Genomic DNA, 19,272 nt, shown 5'->3' with positions numbered 1-19,272 from the left:
TAAAGTTTTAGTATGTTTTTTTCCAAGTGTAATTTCTTTGAAATATTTTGGGTAATCTGGAGGCATGCGGCTTTGAAAAAATGTTTCATCAGATATATGAATGCACAAGTAGGTCCAACTTCATTTTCTCTGTGACACGAATACATATTTTAATCCTTCAATCTGAATCGACAAATTCATGGTATCTTTTGTGACCTTACACTCAGTATCTTGTTCATCATTACTGGTATTCTCAAGCAAAAAGAAATTTGTGAAGAAAGCATCTGATGGAAAGTTTTCAATCTTCGATAAACCTGCAATTGAGATTGAAATAATATTATACAAAAAATAAGGAAATAAAAGACTTTAAAAGTGCAAATAACAATTGACACCATGACAGGATATCCTTCATGATATCCAATGACACAGCTAAGGAATCTATAATTTTTAATAAAGATGTTGTTTTTTTTCCATTCAGATAACAAATTATGGTTTTCAAAAATTAAAAGAAACCCTACCTATTTCTAAAACATTATTTTTTCTACTTTTTAAATATCAAACGACTTAACTGCAAATTCGTCAATTTATGGTTTGGTCTCAGATTTCACCAAAAAATTGTTGAAATTTGACACAGCGTAATGAAAAATCCTACAAGATAATTGATCCAATTTTATTTTCTTGCTATAGATATGTTTATGTTTTACTAAAAAATACTAACATGGGACAAATTTAATTAACATATAACGTTCATTTACGGGACAAAAAAATGTACATCACGCTTGCATTCCGCCATTTTATTTTTCGGATTTTTGTCACAGTTAATAAAATTTGAACCTGTAAAATTTCATTTTATCTCACTAAAATTCCATAATCTTAATGTTTAACCAAAGATATTTAAAGGATCTATCAAAATATTCTGTCAGTTTTCTTGTAATTTACTTATTTAAACGAAGTTTTGCAGACAAAAATTACCCTTTCACGGCGATCAACACAAAACATCAGTTCGATTGAAATTTTTATTTTTTCAACAGACACAGTTTTACACATTAGATACTTTATACACCATGTTAAAAATACATCGGATCAATGTCATGATACTTACAGAATTATTTCATTTACTTTCTGGGGACTTCAACCCCATAAAGTAAACATACCGATCAATTTTCTTGACGAACATTTCCTCCGCCTTGAACTAAATTTGTAAAATGGCGGCGCTGATTCCCGATTGGAGGAAAACACAAAGGAGCGCTAATCGCTGTGTTTCCCGTCCCCTTATCTTATGTCCCAGGTATTATTTCCCTTTTAACACCAGGGCTTTTTTTCACAGACTGGGGAAGCAGCCCTGCCCTTAATTTTGGGGAAAATTACACAGTATATTTGCAAAAGGGGATGAAAAAACTTGATTTAAATTCAATTTTTGGGGAAAACTGCATGATTTTAAAGAATTTTTCTTTGGGGAAGCAGCCCTATAACAGATAATTTTATAAGTCCTTAACAAATATGTTACATATGCAAAGTGTAAAACAAAACAGGTTAAAAAACTTCTTTATGCTCAGATTCATTGTCCCCGGCAACACCTGTCAGCATACATTTCATTCAGTTTTCAGAGAAAAATTTAAAGTATAATGTTCAGTGTCAAAGAATTCAATGTCAAGATACAATGTACATGTATAAATGCCAGTTCTAAACAATATTTAATCCAAATTTATAGAATAAAGGTAATGGGGCAATGATCTTGAGCAAATAAGGTTGTTGGACACATTTCTATTTAATAAGAATTTAAGATTGCAGCATAATTTTTATGAACTTTAAATATTTTATTTCCAGAAAATGGGAAAAGGGGAAATAATGCTAAGAAAATAAAAGATATTAACCAAATTTATTTCATTTTGATTTGTGTCATAATTATAAAAATCAAAACAAGTTAGAAAGAAATATATTGATTATTTTATTAGAAATATGATATTTTGTCTTAAGCCCCATCAGGCATTTTCACCAGCCTGTTAAATAAATGTATCCATTATGTTTGAATTTTATAGTTTTAGTTTACAACTGGGTTTTTCAAATATTGTATTTTACAGGGCTCTTAATTGGCACAGGTATCCAAGTCTTGAATCATGAGCAAGAATTTGACTTCACAAATTATGTGTTATATAAACATGAAAAAGGGGAAAAAATTCTCACAAAAGTAACAGTAACCAAACATTATCCTTTCTGTTTATGTCATATCTTATGCTTAATAAACAAACAAAGTTTAAAAGAAGAAAAAAATATATTTTTCTTAAAATATGATTTTATATGTCATAAGCCCGATCAGGCATTTTCACCAGCCTGAAATCTGCCCACAAGTCAAGTTGGCATGCAGGACTTTTCTGTTAATCTAAATGCAAATAATGGCATGATGCATCATTCCTTTTTCTCAAACTACCACATTCATAATAAAATAATTTTGACATCCGCTGCTCTTGTAATTAATTTCAATTTCTCAAACAAAAAATATTTCAACAAAGTTGTAAGGGGGGTATACTGAAATCAGCTTGTCTGTCCGGCTGTCTGTCGGTTTTTCCTTGTCTGCCCAACAACTTAAGATTCCTTTGACCCACAGCCTTCATATTTGGCATGGAGGATGGATAGTCATGATGAGATAACCCCTATTGATTTAGAGGTCACTGGGACAAAGGTCAAGTTTACAGGGGGCCGGGCCTTGACTGAAAAAAGTTTGTCTGCCCAACAACTTAAGATTCCTTTGACCCACAGTCTTCATATTTGGCATAGAGGTTAGTCGTGATGAGTAGATGACCCCTTTTGATTTTGAGGTTGCTGGGTCAAAGCTCAAGATCACAGGGGCCTTGACTGAAAAAAGCTTGTCAGCCTTATTACTTAAGATTCCTTTGACCCACAGTCTTCATATTTGGCATTGAGGTTAGTCATGATTAGTAGTTGACACCTAATGATTTTAAGATTGCTAGGTCAAAGGTCAAGGTCACAGGGGCCTTGACTAAGAAAAGCTTGTCTGCCCAATAATTTTAGAATCCTTTGACCCAAAGTCATTAGAAGATTACTCCCATTGATTTTTGTGGTCACTGGGTCAAAGGTCAAGGTCACAAGGGCCTTGACTAAGAAAAGCTTGTTTGCCCAATAACTTACGAATCATTTGACCCACAGTCTTCATATTTGACATGGAGGTTAGTCATTATGAGAAGATGACCCCTATAGCTTTTGAGGTCACTGGGTCAAAGGTCAAGTTCACAGGGGCCAATAATTTAAGATTTATGTGACCCACAGTCTTCATATTTGGCATGGAGGTGAGTCATAATAAGTAGATGACCCCTATTAATTTTGAGGTAACTGGGTCAAAGGTTAAGGTCACAGATGCCTTAAGCTCAAACATCTTGTCTGCTCAATTGCGTAACAATGCTTTGGTCAACAGTCATATTTAGCATTGAGGTTGGTTATGACTGGTAGATGTACCCTATAGATTTTGAAGTCACTAGGTCAAAGGTCAGAAGGGCCTTGACTAAAAAAAAGCTGGTCTGCCCAATAACTTACGAATCCTTTGACCCACAGTCTTTATATTTGGCATACAGATTAGTTATAACCATTACATGACCAGTAGTGATTTTGAGGTCACTGAGTCAAAGGTCAAGGTCACAGGGGCCTTAAATAAAAAAAGTTTGTCTGCCCAATATCTTAAGAATCATTTGAGCCACAGTCTTTATATTTGGCATGGAGATTAGTCATAACCATTACATGACCAGTAGTGATTTTGAGGTCACTGGGTCAAAGGTCAAGGTCACAAGGGCCTAAAGTTCAAAAAGCTTGTCCGTTTAATTGCTTAAGAGTGCTTTAGGTAACAGTATTTATATTTGGTATTGTGGTTGGTTTTGACTAGTAGATGACCCCTATTGATTTTTAATGACTGTGTCGAAGGTCAAGGTCACAGAGGCTTTACTACAATAAGCTTGTCTACTCAAATGATTAAGAATGCCTGTCTAACGTGTTATTGATTTTGACATTTTTCACATCTAAAGCATATACATGTAATTATGTTCTCATGTATTCATCATAAAACACCCACAGGCAAAGCTGCATAAATGGGGGTATTCAAGTCATGCAGTGGCAGTTTCGGTTTTGAGGTCAGTAGGTCTAAGGTAAAGATCACTTTGATTTTTGTCACAAAAAACATGTAGAATACATAATTTAGCAATGCACTGGCTTACTATCCTCAGATTTGGCAGGGAGCTCGAGATCTAAATGACCACTGTAGATTCTGACAAAGTGGTATGCGGGGGTATTCACGCCATGACAGTGGCAGTTCTAGTTTTAAAAAGCCAAGATCAAATGACAAGACCTGGATTGGGATATACTGGTTATTATTATGGAATATTTAAGGGTAAAATAGCATAATTTGGAAATTTAAATCAGTATCTTTTACACAAAATGAATTCAATATTGTAAAAGGTGTCATTCTGGCACAAGTTCAAAATTTGCCTCATATACATAATGATGTATCAAAACCAAATATACCTTATAACCAAAGCGCATTTATTGGTCCATAATTATACACATTTTCCCCCATGTTAAGACTTTACTACTTTACAAAAATTGAGGGAAAGTTTTTAAAAAACTTATCTGTTTGTTGATACACCCTTGCATCACTTGCAATTCATCAGTTATCTTTGATTATTTGAGCCGCGTCATGACAAAACTAACATAATGGGTTTGCGACCAGCATGGATCCAGACCAGCCTGCGCATCCGCGCAGTCTGATCAGGATCCATGCTGTTCAATTACCGAGCCTATAGCAAGTAAAGAAATTGATAGCGAACAGCATGGATCCTGATCAGACTGCGCGGAAGCGCAGGCTGGTCTGGATCCATGCTGGTCGCAAACCCATTATGTTCGTTTTGTCGTGACGCGGCTCATTTGATTATTTGTACATCTAGCCAGAAGGAGGTGAGGTCAGTATGTGCCTTCTTAAGTTCTTGTTGACCAAATTTTAAAACATGTTTTTCAAAACTGGTCCTTTTAAACAACTTTGATATAATTTCAGAGAACTTGGGTTAATAAGAAAGAGGACTCTGTCAAGTTCAAGTACATCTAGACGAGGATTTAACAGTGGTTCTTTAGGTATTACATTTCTATTGGCCACTTTTATCACAATTGACCAATAAAAAGTCATATTCTTTAAACAGAATAATATTTTATGATGCAATTATGCCATTGAAATATGCATGTATAATAAATATTTATTTAACCCCTTCATTTGATCAGTGCTGGTGCCTGCAGATTCTACCCATGAGACCTGTGCTAAACCATCTTGTTTGCTATTCAGTCAGAAATCGTTATAAAATTTCCCCTAAATATCATGATGAAATTTTTTTATAGAAAAAATTTAAATGGACAAGGCCAAGGGAAACTATATGAAGTGTCTTAGGACTATTACAACAAGCTCTGTTTATGTTAGCAAATTGTCTTTTCATAAATTTGTGACAGAATGTCAGACTCAGTGGTTCTGCTCAGATGAAATAATGTATGGAGGGCACCTGTGCTCTTCATCCACCAGTCTGAGAAAAGATGGAAAGTCGCCATATGACCTATACTGTGTCAGTTTAATGTAAAACCCAACAAAAAAAGAATTTATATACAACTTAAATATTTCTTGATCCTTGTCTAAAGGTTGAATCACATACATGTAGTTATATTTGTATTGTCAATTTTAATGCATTTACCTGTTCTTTACTATTGCAGCACAGGCCTTCAAGTACCTGATTGTTATTGATTTTGAGTCAACTTGCTGGCAAGATGCAAAATTTAGAACTCAAGAAATTAGTGAGTCAATTTTATTGCTGTTATTTGCTGTATGTGGCTAGTTTTGTAAGGAAAGTGATAGATAATTTTGAAAAATGGCCTAATAAACTTACAAAATTTCAGAGGGAGTTAATTGTAATGCTCTTTTGAAATGGCGAAGATCAACATTTCTGTTGACTTTTTTAACTGTTAAACAAATTCACACATAGTTATTGAAATAATCAGTTACAGTAAGTCATGTGACTCAAGAGGCATCGCCTACTATCAAACTCCCACCTATCATCTAAAATGTTCAACTAAGCACTGTTAATGGGCATTAAATTTAGAAATTTGATAAGGCTTGAAATCATTAATTGATTAAATGTATTCAACGGAGCTATAATTCATAATGTTAAATAAATTCACTAATATAAATCAAAGCATTTTAATTGATAAAGGTTTGTTCATTTCATGATTGTTTTACTGGCTCGAAACTTATAGAAGCCCATTTATATGTTGTATTAATAGCATTTCTGCTTTCATCATTATAGAACTACAAAATCAATTGAATATTTTGTGTTTCTTTTGTTTAGTTGAGTTTCCAGCTGTGTTATTGAACACTTTTTCTGGTGAGGTTGAGAGCGAATTTCATCATTATGTTCAGCCACAGGAGCAACCAACACTCAGTGCATTCTGTACTGAACTAACTGGAATCACTCAGGTTAGGCTCAGGTTATATTTTCTTTTCTCATTTATAGGAGCTAAATTCATTGGAATTATAATTTTTACCTGACATTTTGTTGATGTTTTTAGCTCACCTGTCACAAAGTGACAGGGTGAGCTTTTGTGATCGCTTTTCGTCCGTCCTCCGTCCGTCCGTCGTCCGTAAACTTTTACTTTAAATGACATGTCCTTATAAACCACTTAGCCAATTTCATCCAAACTTCACAGGATTGTTCCTTTGGTGGTCACCTTTGAAAATTGTTCAAAGAATTTAATTCCATGCAGAACTCTGGTTGCCATGGCAACCAAAAGAAAAAACTTTAAATTTCTTCTTCTAAAAAACCCAAAGAGCTAGAGCTTAGATATTTGGCATGAAACATCTTATAGTGAGTGTCTACCAAGTTTGTTCAAATAAAAGCCCTAGGGTCAAAATTGGCCCCGCCCCAGGGGGTCATTGATTTTCCCTATATGCATATAGTAAAAACTTAAAAATCTTCTTTTAAAGAACCCAAAGAGCTAGAGCTAAGATATTTAGCATGAAACATGTTCTAATGGATGTCTACCAAGTTTGTTCAAATAAGAGCCTTTGGGTCAAAATTGGCCCCGCCCCAGGGAGGTCATTGATTTTCCCTATATGAATATAGCAAAAAACTTAAAAATCTTCTTTTAAAGAACCCAAAGAGCTAAGATATTTAGGATGAAACATGTTCTAATGGATGTCTACCAAGTTTGTTCAAATAAGAGCCCTTGGGTCAAAATTGGCCCCGCCCTAAGGGACATTGATTTTCCTTATATGTGTATAGCAAAAACTTAAAAATCTTCTTTGAAAAAAACTTGAATAGCTAGAGTTTAGATATTAAGCATGAAACATCTTCTAGTAAGTGTCTACAAAGATTGTTCAAATAAAAGCCCTGGGGTCAAAATTGGCCCTGCCCCAGGGGTGTAATTGTTTTTAAATATATGTGTAAAGAAAAAACTTAAAAAATCTTCTTTTAAAAAACCCAACGAGCTAGACCTTAGATGTTTAGCATGAAACATCTTCTAATGGGTGTCTACCAAGTTTGTTCAAATAAAAGCCCTGGAGTTTAAACTGGCCCCGCTCCGTGGGGCATATATACAGGTGAGCGACTTCAGGGCCATCATGGCCCTCTTGTTTAAATTAAAGTTTTGAACACTATATGAATTATGCTAGATCAGACCCTCAGATTATTTAAAATTTATTGTCCTAAGGAACAAATACAACCAAAAGTAGTAATTAAACCATTAGACTGTTTAAATTTGTAATTTATCTGGTATTGACAGTATTATATGTTTACTTTTGTATTTAGCTTAGTATTGCTGAGCCTCACATGTTGGTAAATCTTTGATGAAGAAATGATTTGTCATGTTACGGTTCAACAACTTTATTTCAGGAATATGATAAGCATCAACTTTTTACTTAAAATTTGAATGGAATCCAACTACTTTGTGTTAAACGATATTTCCAATGCACAAAAATATGGAATTTTCATTTAATGTCAGACTTCAAAATAGATGCAGAGCTATTATACCATTCTGTATATTCCATATACATGTACAACAGTTATGTTCTTTGATCACTCAACAAAATTATAATTAACCAGTTTTAAATATTTATTTCAGTCTCAAATTGATGAAGGAATCCCCATTAATTTGTGTTTAAAGAAGTTTGGTTACTGGCTTGACAAATTGTACAGAGAGAAGGGTGTGGTATGCCAGGGAACCAGAACAGATACAAATTCACCAATTAACACTACATGTGTGACATGGTCAGGTAGGTGATCAGTAACTTTCATTTCATCATTGCTGAGAAATGTTCACATGTTAAAAACATGCTTATTTTTCTCAATTTTCTCAAGTCTTACATAAAAGTTAATAATGATTAGAATTAAATCTGAATAGATAAATTGTCTCTCTTATATCTACAAATGACTATTTACTTAAAATAAGACAAGGTGCCTCATGCATATTTATATTCAGTACTTTAAGTGAATTTTAACATGTATAAGTTATAACATGTGACTAATGGACCATATTGCCACATACATGTACTTAACATTACAAGCTACAAAAGTTATTTCAATATTTTTATTTATCATTCACACTACTTTGTCATGAGCAAGTCCTATTATGCTATTTGAACTTTTACAAATGCACACTGTTATTTTTTTATATGTGGTGTTAAGCCCTATTATATAGTGGGAGATCATTTGTTGCAAATATTAATGATAGACAAAAAATGGCGTGTACTTAGTGAAAATATGCTATCAACCATTAAACTGCTCAATTACTTAAATGGACTTGTCCACTTTACATTTTTGGAACTGTCCAGTTATAAATTTTTAGGATATTAAGATAAAAGTTGGTAAGCCAATGTTATAAATGTACAGTCTGGCCAAGCTGGTACTTAGTGGCAAAGGCTAATCTATTTTAGTTCTATGAGGTGAAGTGTTTTAAGGTAATATATTTTGGATGTTCGGAGTTGATGATAATTCAATCATGTTTGAGTCACAAGTTTGGCATGCATGTTGGAAATAATTTTGGTATAATTTGTACTTTGAAATCATGTCATTTGTATTGTTTCACATTTTAGATTGGGATTTAGGCGTGTGTCTGCAATATGAATGCAAGAGAAAACAGCTACTTAAACCCCCTCAGCTCACGTCATGGATAGATCTGAGGGCTACATACAGGGTATATTCCTTTTGACTTTGTTTACAAAATGTACAGAGCTGTAGGAGAAAGTTATTACCCATCTATGCTATAGATTAAAACTCTGCCTGCAAGGGCCATTCATGAATTCATACATGTGTGTAACCTATCCAGCTAACTTGACCGAAAGTCTACTAGGGTGCCTACCTGTGCTTCATATTATGAATGCATAAAGGACCTCATGAGGGTTTGTGCTTAACTATAGCAGGAAAGTTTGTATTAAGGTGACAACGGAGTCAATTATCACTGAAAATACCTAAAATGAGATTTTTTGCTTAGTAGATTTATCAACCTTTTCTGAACACAATCGTGATTTAATTTTGGAAGCAGTTAGTCCAAAAAATGTGTTTTTAAACGTTTTAAAACTGTACCTGTACCATTTTTATCTGCTATTCGCGTAACCTGTCAATTATCTATAACGATCCGCCCCCTGTTGAGGCATCAATGAGGGAAATCGGTAGTTCCATATATCCGTGAATTACCGGTCCATACTGGTCCATACCACTCGTAATTCATGTATCGTACAAATACCGTACATGTTTTATTAATATCGTCTACCTTTTATTTGGCATTTTTTTATAAAATAAGAAATTGTCGGCCAATGTACGTAACATAATGTATGAAACATAAATAATTAAGCATAGCGGCAAATCGCATGACCACAGGGTTGATTAAAAATATAGTTGCTAAAATATCCATAATGTGTGAAAATAATTTGTCTGTCCCGTTAATCTGATAGATATTACATTGAGTTTATGGACTATTGTACGGATTCAAGGGCTTGCTTTACATTCAACCTCGTTTTCTAACAATGTCAAGTAAAACAACAACAAAAACAGACAACATTTTTTATGTGAACGCCTATAAGGTGTCCCTGACCAATTTCTAAACCATTTTAGATTGTTTAAGGATGATTATTTCTCTATGAATCAATAAAAAAAGATATTAATATATATTATCAGTGAATGCTTTGAATAAATTGTTTGCCAGTAAATCGAACAAAGTTCTAATAAACCTGGGACAAAGTATGGAATTTATTGTATATCCCAGTAGAAACTGGATATCTATGCCGTGCATAGATGATTTTCATGATAATAGAAGTCAAGAAGGTCAGATCATAATGATCGAGTGATACCTTTTATTTCTATTAAAATATGTGAAGCATTTATATCAATTTGGAGGAAAAAATATATAATATCCCGTTCTTATTTGTACATCTACCATGGCCTTTAAAATACCGTCAGAAGCTCAGTTTTTTGTTATTTTAATTTATATTTTAACGAAATTTCATACACGAATACACAGGCAGAGTGACACTGGTATAATATAATAATAATGCTGATGATAATAATAATAAACTTCAAAAGTGAAACAATTAAATACCCCGCTAGCGGTGCGCAAATACGTTCCATTCCCCCCCCCCACCCACCCACTGAGTGCCTCAAATTTTACCAAAAGTCACGTGACATGTGCGACCGATACCAGACGAACAGTAAATCATGTTAAGATTTGAAGAAATTTCTGTTATAAACTGATATTGATCAGCAACTTTTTAATTGGTCAGAAGTCACTGGGTCATAAAATGTTGTTAGAGTATGTAACCGCAACCTGTGACCCTCTCTGGTGCGATATTTGTGTATTATGCAATTATTTAGCGTGAAACGTAGGGGTCAGAGAGAGAACAGCCGATTTATGACACTTCCTTTGATGCGGGTCGGACTAACTTTGAATCAGCATAACTTTTTTAATAATCAAGCAATTAACATGCGGTTTAAAGCACATGAAAGGGAATTCATTTACGGAGGGAACCGTGTCAGGGATTTTTGTTTGCTCAATCAGCGACTTAATTATCTTTAATTACGTAATATGTATGGTGAAAAATGTCGCATAAATTGTTTGACGTTACGTAATATTTTTTGAGAAAAGATAGAAAAAAATTATGAGACACGGTTCCCCAGATATTATAAGTATGTTTATTTTCCAAAAGTTTGATAACAAAAAAATAAAAAATGACTTTGATATGACGATTTAAAATTTTAGGATTTTTATTAAAAATCAATCATTTACAAAGGCATTTTTTTCAAATATGTTATTTTTAGCTCGACTTTTCTATGAAAAGGGGAGCTATCCTACTCGCCCCGGCGTCGGCGTTAGCGTTGGCGTCACACCTTGGTTAAGTTTTTCGTACCACCCCACTTTATTTCAGAAGTATTACAAGTATGGCTTTGAAACTTACCATACTTGTTCACCATCATAACCTCCATCTACAGACAAGAGTACATAACTCTGTCAAGGTTTTTGACAGAATTATGGCCCTTTTTTGACTTAGAAAGTGTATTGAGCTTGGTTAAGTTTTTTGTACCACCTCACTTTATTTCAAAACCATTGGAGGTTTTGCTTTGAAACTGACCATACTTGTTTACCATCACGACCTTCATCAACAGACAAGAGGACATAACTCTGTCAAGGTTTTTGACAGAATTATGCCCCTTTTTGACTTAGAAAATACATTGAATATGGGTAAAATCCACTTATTGCCTTAACCCTTTGAGATATTGCTTTGAAACTTTTAATGCTATTTCACATCATTACCCCCATCTGTACGCAAGAGAAGGTAACTCTGTCAAGGATTTGTTTTTAAAAATTAAGGCCTTTTATCGACTTAGAATCTTGGTTAAGTTTTTTGTACCACCTCACTTTATTTCAAAACCATTGGAGGTATTGCTTTGAAACTGACCATACTTGTTTACCATCACGACCTTCATCAACAGACAAGAGGACATAACTCTGTCAAGGTTTTTGACAGAATTATGCCCCTTTTTGACTTAGAAAATACATTGAATATGGGTAAAATCCACTTATTGCCTTAACCCTTTGAGATATTGCTTTGAAACTTTTAATGCTATTTCACATCATTACCCCCATCTGTACGCAAGAGAAGGTAACTCTGTCAAGGATTTGTTTTAAAAATTAAGGCCTTTTATCGACTTAGAATCTTGGTTAAGTTTTTAGTACCAGTCCACTTTTTGACTGAACTGTTTGAGATATTAATTTGAAAGTTGGAATACTTGTTTACAATCATGATTCCCAAACATGTCCAGGAGAAGGTAATTCTGTCAAAGATTTTATTTGAATTATGGCCCTTAACTGTCAATGTTTTGTATTATAGGCAAGCACTAAAAAAGTCGAGCGCGCTGTCTTACGGACAGCTCTTGTTTATGATGATCAGCGACATTTAATGCACAAAGATTAAATAAATAACAATTATTACTAAAATAAGTTGGTTTAAATGACATTTATGTGAGTACCACGGAAAGTGTCTGTTGTCACCTTAAACAGATTTGATATGACTCTGAACCAACCAGAATTAATGTATGAATAGAATGAAATTAAGTCTTAATACATGTAAGAAAATAGTTACAAATAGTTCTAATAGCCGTAGAAAGGGACAGCTTGAGTTTCATATCAGCTAAAGAGTCCATGAATAGCAAGTTTTTAATAAGCAAGTACTGCCAAAAAAATGAAATTTTATGTGCTATATATTGTATTTGATGGAACATTTGCCAGTTTCTCCTTCCTTCTATCTGTCTTTCAGTAACACTTGATGTGTTTATACCTTTCATAGACTTTCACTTTGAGTAGGGTTTCAGGTCAAATGGTTAAAGTTGCTAAGGTCAAAAATAGATATGCCTTCATAGTCATCATAGCAAGGTCAAGTTTTTATTTTTGTAAAAAAAAGTATCATCGTTCGAGTATCCTTAGGTGTTGTGTTTGATATTGTTTTTAGTTCTATTTCTCTTTTACATTACAATTCTATTATTTGTATATTTCAGAAATTTTATGACAGGAAGCCAAATGGTTTGAACGGTGCTTTACAAGATCTTGGTATAGAGTTCCAAGGTCGAGAACATTCAGGTGAGATTATGTTTTCTGTTCTAAGCATAGCATATTTTCCTGCACCTTTTTCAGCTTTTTTAGCTCCACTTTTTGAAGAAAAAAAGTAGAGCTATTGTCATGACCCTTTTGTCAGTATTGGCATTGGTTAACCTTTTCATTAAGGTTTATTTTATATTTACCTATAAAAGCTATTTATTTCAAACTTTATATTCACATTTATTGTCATAAAAGGACGCCTTGCAACTATGCCCCCCTTTTTAGCTCGACTATTCGATAAGAATAAGTAGAGCTATTGCAGTCACCCGAGCGTCGGCGTCCGCGTAACCACTTATGTTAAAGTTTTTGTAATAGTTCAAATATTTTCAAAGTCCATTGACATATGGCTTTGAAACTTTGCACACTTGTTCAACCTCATGACCCCAACCTGTAAACAGGAGGAGGTAACTCTATCAAGCATTTTGACATAATTATGCCCCTTTTTCGACTTAGAATTTACGTTAAAGTTTTTGTAATAGTTCAAATATTTTCAAAGTCCATTGACATATGGCTTTGAAACTTTGCACACTTGTTCACCATCATTACCCCAACCTGTAAACAGGAGGAGGTAACTCTATGAAGCATTTTGACAGAATTATGCCCCTTTTTCGACTTAGAATTTACGTTAAAGTTTTTGTAATAGTTCAAATATTTTCAAAGTCCATTGACATATGGCTTTGAAACTTTGCACACTTGTTCACCATCATGACCCCAACCTGTAAACAGGAGGAGGTAACTGTAACAAGCATTTTTTTTACTATCAAGCACTAAGAATAGTCGAGCGTTGCTGTCCTACCGACAGCTCTTGTTGTGTCTGTCCATCAGTGAGAAAAGTGAACTGTGCTTTCTGCGGACAGATCTTATTATTAAAAGACTGTCTTTATTTATATCTTTATTTTGCTGTGACTTAAAACCAAAAGTTTTCTTTGTGTTTTTCCAGGTGTTGATGATGCAAGAAATACAGCAAAACTCGCGTTTAGAATGATCAAAGATGGCTGCCAGATGAAAGTTACAAAGACACTTAAGGTCAAAGTTTGACCATTATATACAATGTAGTTTGTTTAAAATGTCTAGTTAACAATATCCATCTGAAAGCTTTTGGAATGATTTTGTACAAGATAAAAGAGTACACACTCTGATGTGTTGAATGTATCAATGTTGTGCTGTTAAGGACCTGATACAAAAGTTTCCTTTTGTATTTTGTGCAGAGAAAAACATGGGGTTAATTTATTGATAAAACTACATTACTATTGTGTACATGTATGTGTTATTGAAAGATTTATGGTTCAGAGTTCAAAATAATTCAATAATTTTAGGACCATAGGGTTCAGAGGTCAAATATAAGACAAATAAACTAAAATTATACAATATTATATATACATGTACCAAATATCAAGGTGTGATATCAGGTCTATGATGTACATGTACTTCTGATGAAAATAAGTTCATATACATTTTTGTCAATAGAATTAGAAGTTACATTTTGCAGACAATGTTGAGGTTTGATATATATGATCAGTCTCTCATAAATAATATTTTTGTATAAAAAAAATCACAACCCTGCTAAGTCCAGATAAATGCAATTTAACCTTTAGATTTTTCCTTGTTAGATGTTTAAATGAATCCTGTATCTTTACTTGTGATATTTTTAAATAATGCATATTTTAAGTTTTTAGTAGCAAAAGATCTGTTAATTTTATATTTATGTGAAATATTTTAATTTTTGTTATTTTTTTTTTGTATCTACATGTATGAAATAAAATATGAAATTAATTGTAGTTCTTGTTGTTTTTTCAGACCCATGAAAGATCAGTTAGCTGTAATCCCACAATGCTACAATATGTTTCCAAGGCAACAAGAACAACTCCACCTAGAAACGCAAAAGAAAAATCAAATGGTTTAGGATCAAATACCACCACAGCTTTGGGTAAATCACCAAAAGAATCTCTTAAAACTTCAACAAATCTACCAAAAGACTCTCCCTATAAAATACCAGTAAGAACGAAGACACCAGAAAAATCTAGTTGTTTGAAAAAACAAGGTCCTGTTACATCAATAGGTAGTTGTTATGACTCAACATGTAGTGATAAGGGTAAAGCACCAAAAGAATCTCTGAAAAGTACCTCAAGTGCAAGAAATCTACCAAAAACCTCTCCCTCTAAAATACCTGTATTCAGGAAGACTCCAGAAAAGTCTAGTTGTTTTAATGAACAAGGTTCTGTTACATCAATTTGTAATTGTTATGACTTAACACATGACAAAGGTCTAGAGGATGTGAAAGCTTCTGTTCATAAGAAGAGAAAACAGTTTACACCTGTGAAAGACAAGAGTAAACTGAATACTAATTCACCAAGAAGAAAAATTCCTAGAAAATTTTCTCCCAAGAAATTTACATCTGCTGATATTTATGTTGATCCAGATGATTTTAATGATATGGAAATTAATACTCCTGGCATAGTAAAGTCTATGGAAGCAAAGAAGGGTCTCTCAGCACAGGATACTAACATTCAGATCATTAATAATGATAATACTGGGAATTTAAAGAAGGTGCCGGTAAAAGACAGTACAAAATGTTTTAAATTACCAAACCCTGTTGATAAATCTTGTGTTCAGTCTACATTTAAAACTCCTCAGTCATTCATAAAACCAAAGCCATTGATTGATTCTGTTGTATCAAAGTCAAGATCATTTGTCACTTCTACACCTGCTGGTGGAACAAATTGTAAAAGTGGATTTAACCAGTCTAAAATCATCAGCCCATTAACAAACCAGTCTGCAAGTGTGGCTGGTTTCTCAGACTGTGTTACGCCAAACACTTCCTGTCAAAGTGGGACTGGTTTCAAAACTCCTTATCAAACTGCAAGTTTTACTGGAAGCAATCACCAGTCTGGGTTTTCTATAAATAACTCAAATATGAAAGTGACTCCACCTCTTTGTAAATGTGGCCGTCGATCAAAGAGAAGAATGGTCCAATCACCTGGCCAGAACATGGGCAGATTTTTCTTTAGTTGTGCAGTAAGGAAAAGAGTGGGGTCAAAAGAAGGCTGTGATTTTTTCAAGTGGGAAACTAGTCTGAATACTCAGTCAATGTCACACAGTAGTTCCGTGATTTCAAAGCAGTTCACACCAGTTATAAGAGGTTTTCAACAAATGTCTGGGTTACCTCAGAGAAAAAGTCTTGGAGTAAGATCAATGACTACCCAGAAAGTGTACATGAGATAACTACATGTAGTATAGTTTATGTTTATTCATAGTGTGTACAATGCAGTTTTCAACATTTCCTTCAAAGTATTTTATGAAGATTAATTTACAATTTTTTAGATTTTAAATCAAATATGGGCTAGAGGCTTGTGAATAATTCTTATTAAACTTTATTCTGACTGAATAATTTAACATATGAATTTTAAGATATCTGATATCTCAAAATAATAGCATATATATTCCTGGCAAAAGGAAGTATTTATGTTTTATGTTCTGGCTTAAGTAGGTGCAACAATATATGAGTATATTTTGATTTATAAACTGCTGATATACTGGCATGCGAGCAGTTCCCGTACAAAAATCGTAGTAACTTAAAAATTATTTTTTATTATGCTCACTCACCAAAAAATTGAATGTTACACATCAATATTCGGCTCGTCACACAAATCATGGAAATTCCATTATGATCTAAACCAGAGACATAGATAACAGAGATAAGCAGCTCCTATATACTCCATTGAAATATCACTCATGCCTATAAAAAAGTGGAAAATTAGGCATTTTGTAGCAAATAAAACTTAATGGATGTACATATGATCCTTTAATATTATATACCATTTGAAAGGTAAATCTTTAATCTATGGCTGCATGTTAAAATATTGGTAACTTTCCATGCCTTTCACTTAGAAAAACATGGCAGAACATACCCACTGAGCCAGTTTTTTGTCATATGAATAGTTTTTTAACTTTCAGAAAATGTATTATTTTACTGATTTTGATATCTGGTTAATAAGTTTTACTTGCTACAAGTTTAAAGTTTAGTAGGCACGCGTGATATTTTAACTGGCTAGGAAGTAGCCTATCTCTGTTATCTATGTCTCTGTCTAAACATAGAATAACCCTTAGTTATGAGGTCTCATATGGGGTACCGAAATTATCCATTATTTTGTAGGAAGAGAAGTAGTTCCCGTACATAAAATATAACCCATTATAATTATACAATGTTGTTATATCAGACCAAGTTTTCATTTATAATTGTTGAACAGACCTTTTTCCCAGAGGTAAAATAGATGTAATTCAGGGAATAGAGAGTAGACTTAACGCTGGTATCTATTACCCGATGCCATTACCCCAAGGTATTCTCATTCAATGGCGTGCTTGTATGCATAATATTTTACGCATTAAAACCATAAAATTATTTAATATAGCAATGTAGGTCAAAATTCTGATAATTAAACAAGTTTTCATCGCATTTCCTACTTATCTGTACACATGTGGTATTAGTGGAGAACCCTTTAACACGCCTCATATGTTAGTATTTTTGCGCATGCGCGCAGGAACGGAATCCCCCAAAGTAAACAAGGTCACATTCAGACAACCCACAGGTGAAAGTGATTTAAAATGAAACTTTTTATAAGTACTGCGGAACTGACACGTAGAGTTTTTCTCGTTTATGCATCTGCTTGATTTGATATTATTTTTTGAACAATGCAAGTAAAAATCAAGCGTTTTAACGAAAAATACGGGTACTGCTTCTTTACAGGAACTGCTCGCATGCCATTATACTGCATAATTTTTTTTCAAAATAAATGTATACAATGATTATAGTGTGTTTCAAATCAGATGGGTTCAAGCACTGCAACGGCCAACCTATAAATGTACAAACCTCTATATCTTTTATAGTATGATTAGGAATTGGATAACAATTTTGAGAGCATAGTGCATTTTAATAGAATAATGCATTTTGATTACGAATGTAAACATGTGTGATTCATTGCAAAGCATTTGAATGATAAATTGTGCATTATTATACTACAATGCAAGAAAATGTCTATTCCCATTGTAACATGCTAACAAAAAAATAGAATTGATGAAAATATGCGGAACTACAGTGATCAGAGAAGTAATTTTCCTGGCATCATTTGGTTTATTGACATCATATGCGATATCATATGACATATGAGCCGCACCACGATAAAACCAACATAATGGGTTTGCGACCAGCATGGTCCATGATGGATCCAGACCAGCCTGCGCATCCACGCAGTCTGATCAGGATCCATGCTGTTTGCTATCAGTTTCTCTATTTGTTATAGGGTTTGTAAGCGAACAGCATAGATCCTCATATATGCATTCTGTTCTTATGCTGCACATATATTGTGTAATAATGCACTTGACTACCTTATCTGTTTATAAGGGGAAGGATGTGAAGAAAGGGGCATGTGAAGCGTGTTTGAATAAAGACTTAAGTGTATACACATAAACCTTCCAATCATTTTATAATAATATGTGTTATTAAATTTTAATGTTTGTAGTTTTTTCAACATTTCACATATAAACAAAAGCTTGCAAGTTGTATGTTCTATTTTCATAACAATGTTTTGCTATATGGGTTGGCTGTATTGCAATATATCACAGTACACATTTGAATGTATTGTTGCACCCCTAGTTATGTCACTAAAGTGTATCATTGTTGTAATGTTCCATGACAAAATTGATGTTGAAAGTTTTTTTTCCACAGCTTTGATATGGTACAAATTTTTCTATTATCCGAGACATGTAAATACAGGCAAATGAAAATTTCTATAAGATTTGTGGGAACTAATGCACCATGGCTAAGTAATTTTTGTATTGTATTATCTTCTATTTTAATATGTCACAAAAGTGATAGATTTTTGTTGAGGATTTCCTCTAAAATAGGTAAGAATATTTGTGTTGAGGAAGCTTTTTACAAACTATGAGGCTTACATAGCCAAGTGATATTTCCATATATGAGCCATGCCATGAAAACCAACATAGTGTGTTTGCGACCAGCATGGATCTAGACTAGCCTGCGCATCCGCTCAGTCTGATCAGGATCCATACTGTTCGCTTACAAACCCATTACAAGTAGAGAAACTGATAGCAAACAGTATG

The 19,272-nt window shown here is 33.6% G+C and overlaps 1 protein-coding gene across 1 annotated transcript in view; it reads left to right on the top strand.

Moving 5' to 3' along the window:
* The window catches only part of LOC132758971 (ERI1 exoribonuclease 2-like), a 29,598-nt gene extending 12,953 nt beyond the window's left edge, over positions 1-16,645 (top strand). Inside the window, exons 3-10 of the mRNA XM_060750680.1 lie at positions 5,033-5,109; positions 5,731-5,811; positions 6,363-6,490; positions 8,134-8,284; positions 9,104-9,204; positions 13,056-13,137; positions 14,096-14,181; positions 14,953-16,645. Of these exons, the coding sequence (XP_060606663.1) occupies positions 5,033-5,109; positions 5,731-5,811; positions 6,363-6,490; positions 8,134-8,284; positions 9,104-9,204; positions 13,056-13,137; positions 14,096-14,181; positions 14,953-16,377 (2,131 nt within the window). The 3' untranslated portion in view covers positions 16,378-16,645. The remainder of the gene's footprint in view (positions 1-5,032; positions 5,110-5,730; positions 5,812-6,362; positions 6,491-8,133; positions 8,285-9,103; positions 9,205-13,055; positions 13,138-14,095; positions 14,182-14,952) is intronic.
* Positions 16,646-19,272: the final 2,627 nt, after the last annotated feature.

This window comes from Ruditapes philippinarum, unplaced genomic scaffold, assembly GCF_026571515.1.
Source record: "Ruditapes philippinarum isolate M1 unplaced genomic scaffold, ASM2657151v2 ctg486_1_1_1_1, whole genome shotgun sequence".
NCBI classification, from domain to species: domain Eukaryota; kingdom Metazoa; phylum Mollusca; class Bivalvia; order Venerida; family Veneridae; genus Ruditapes; species Ruditapes philippinarum.
The sequence above is the reverse complement of the archived record's forward strand: the minus strand, read 5'-3'. Positions and strand labels throughout refer to the sequence as shown.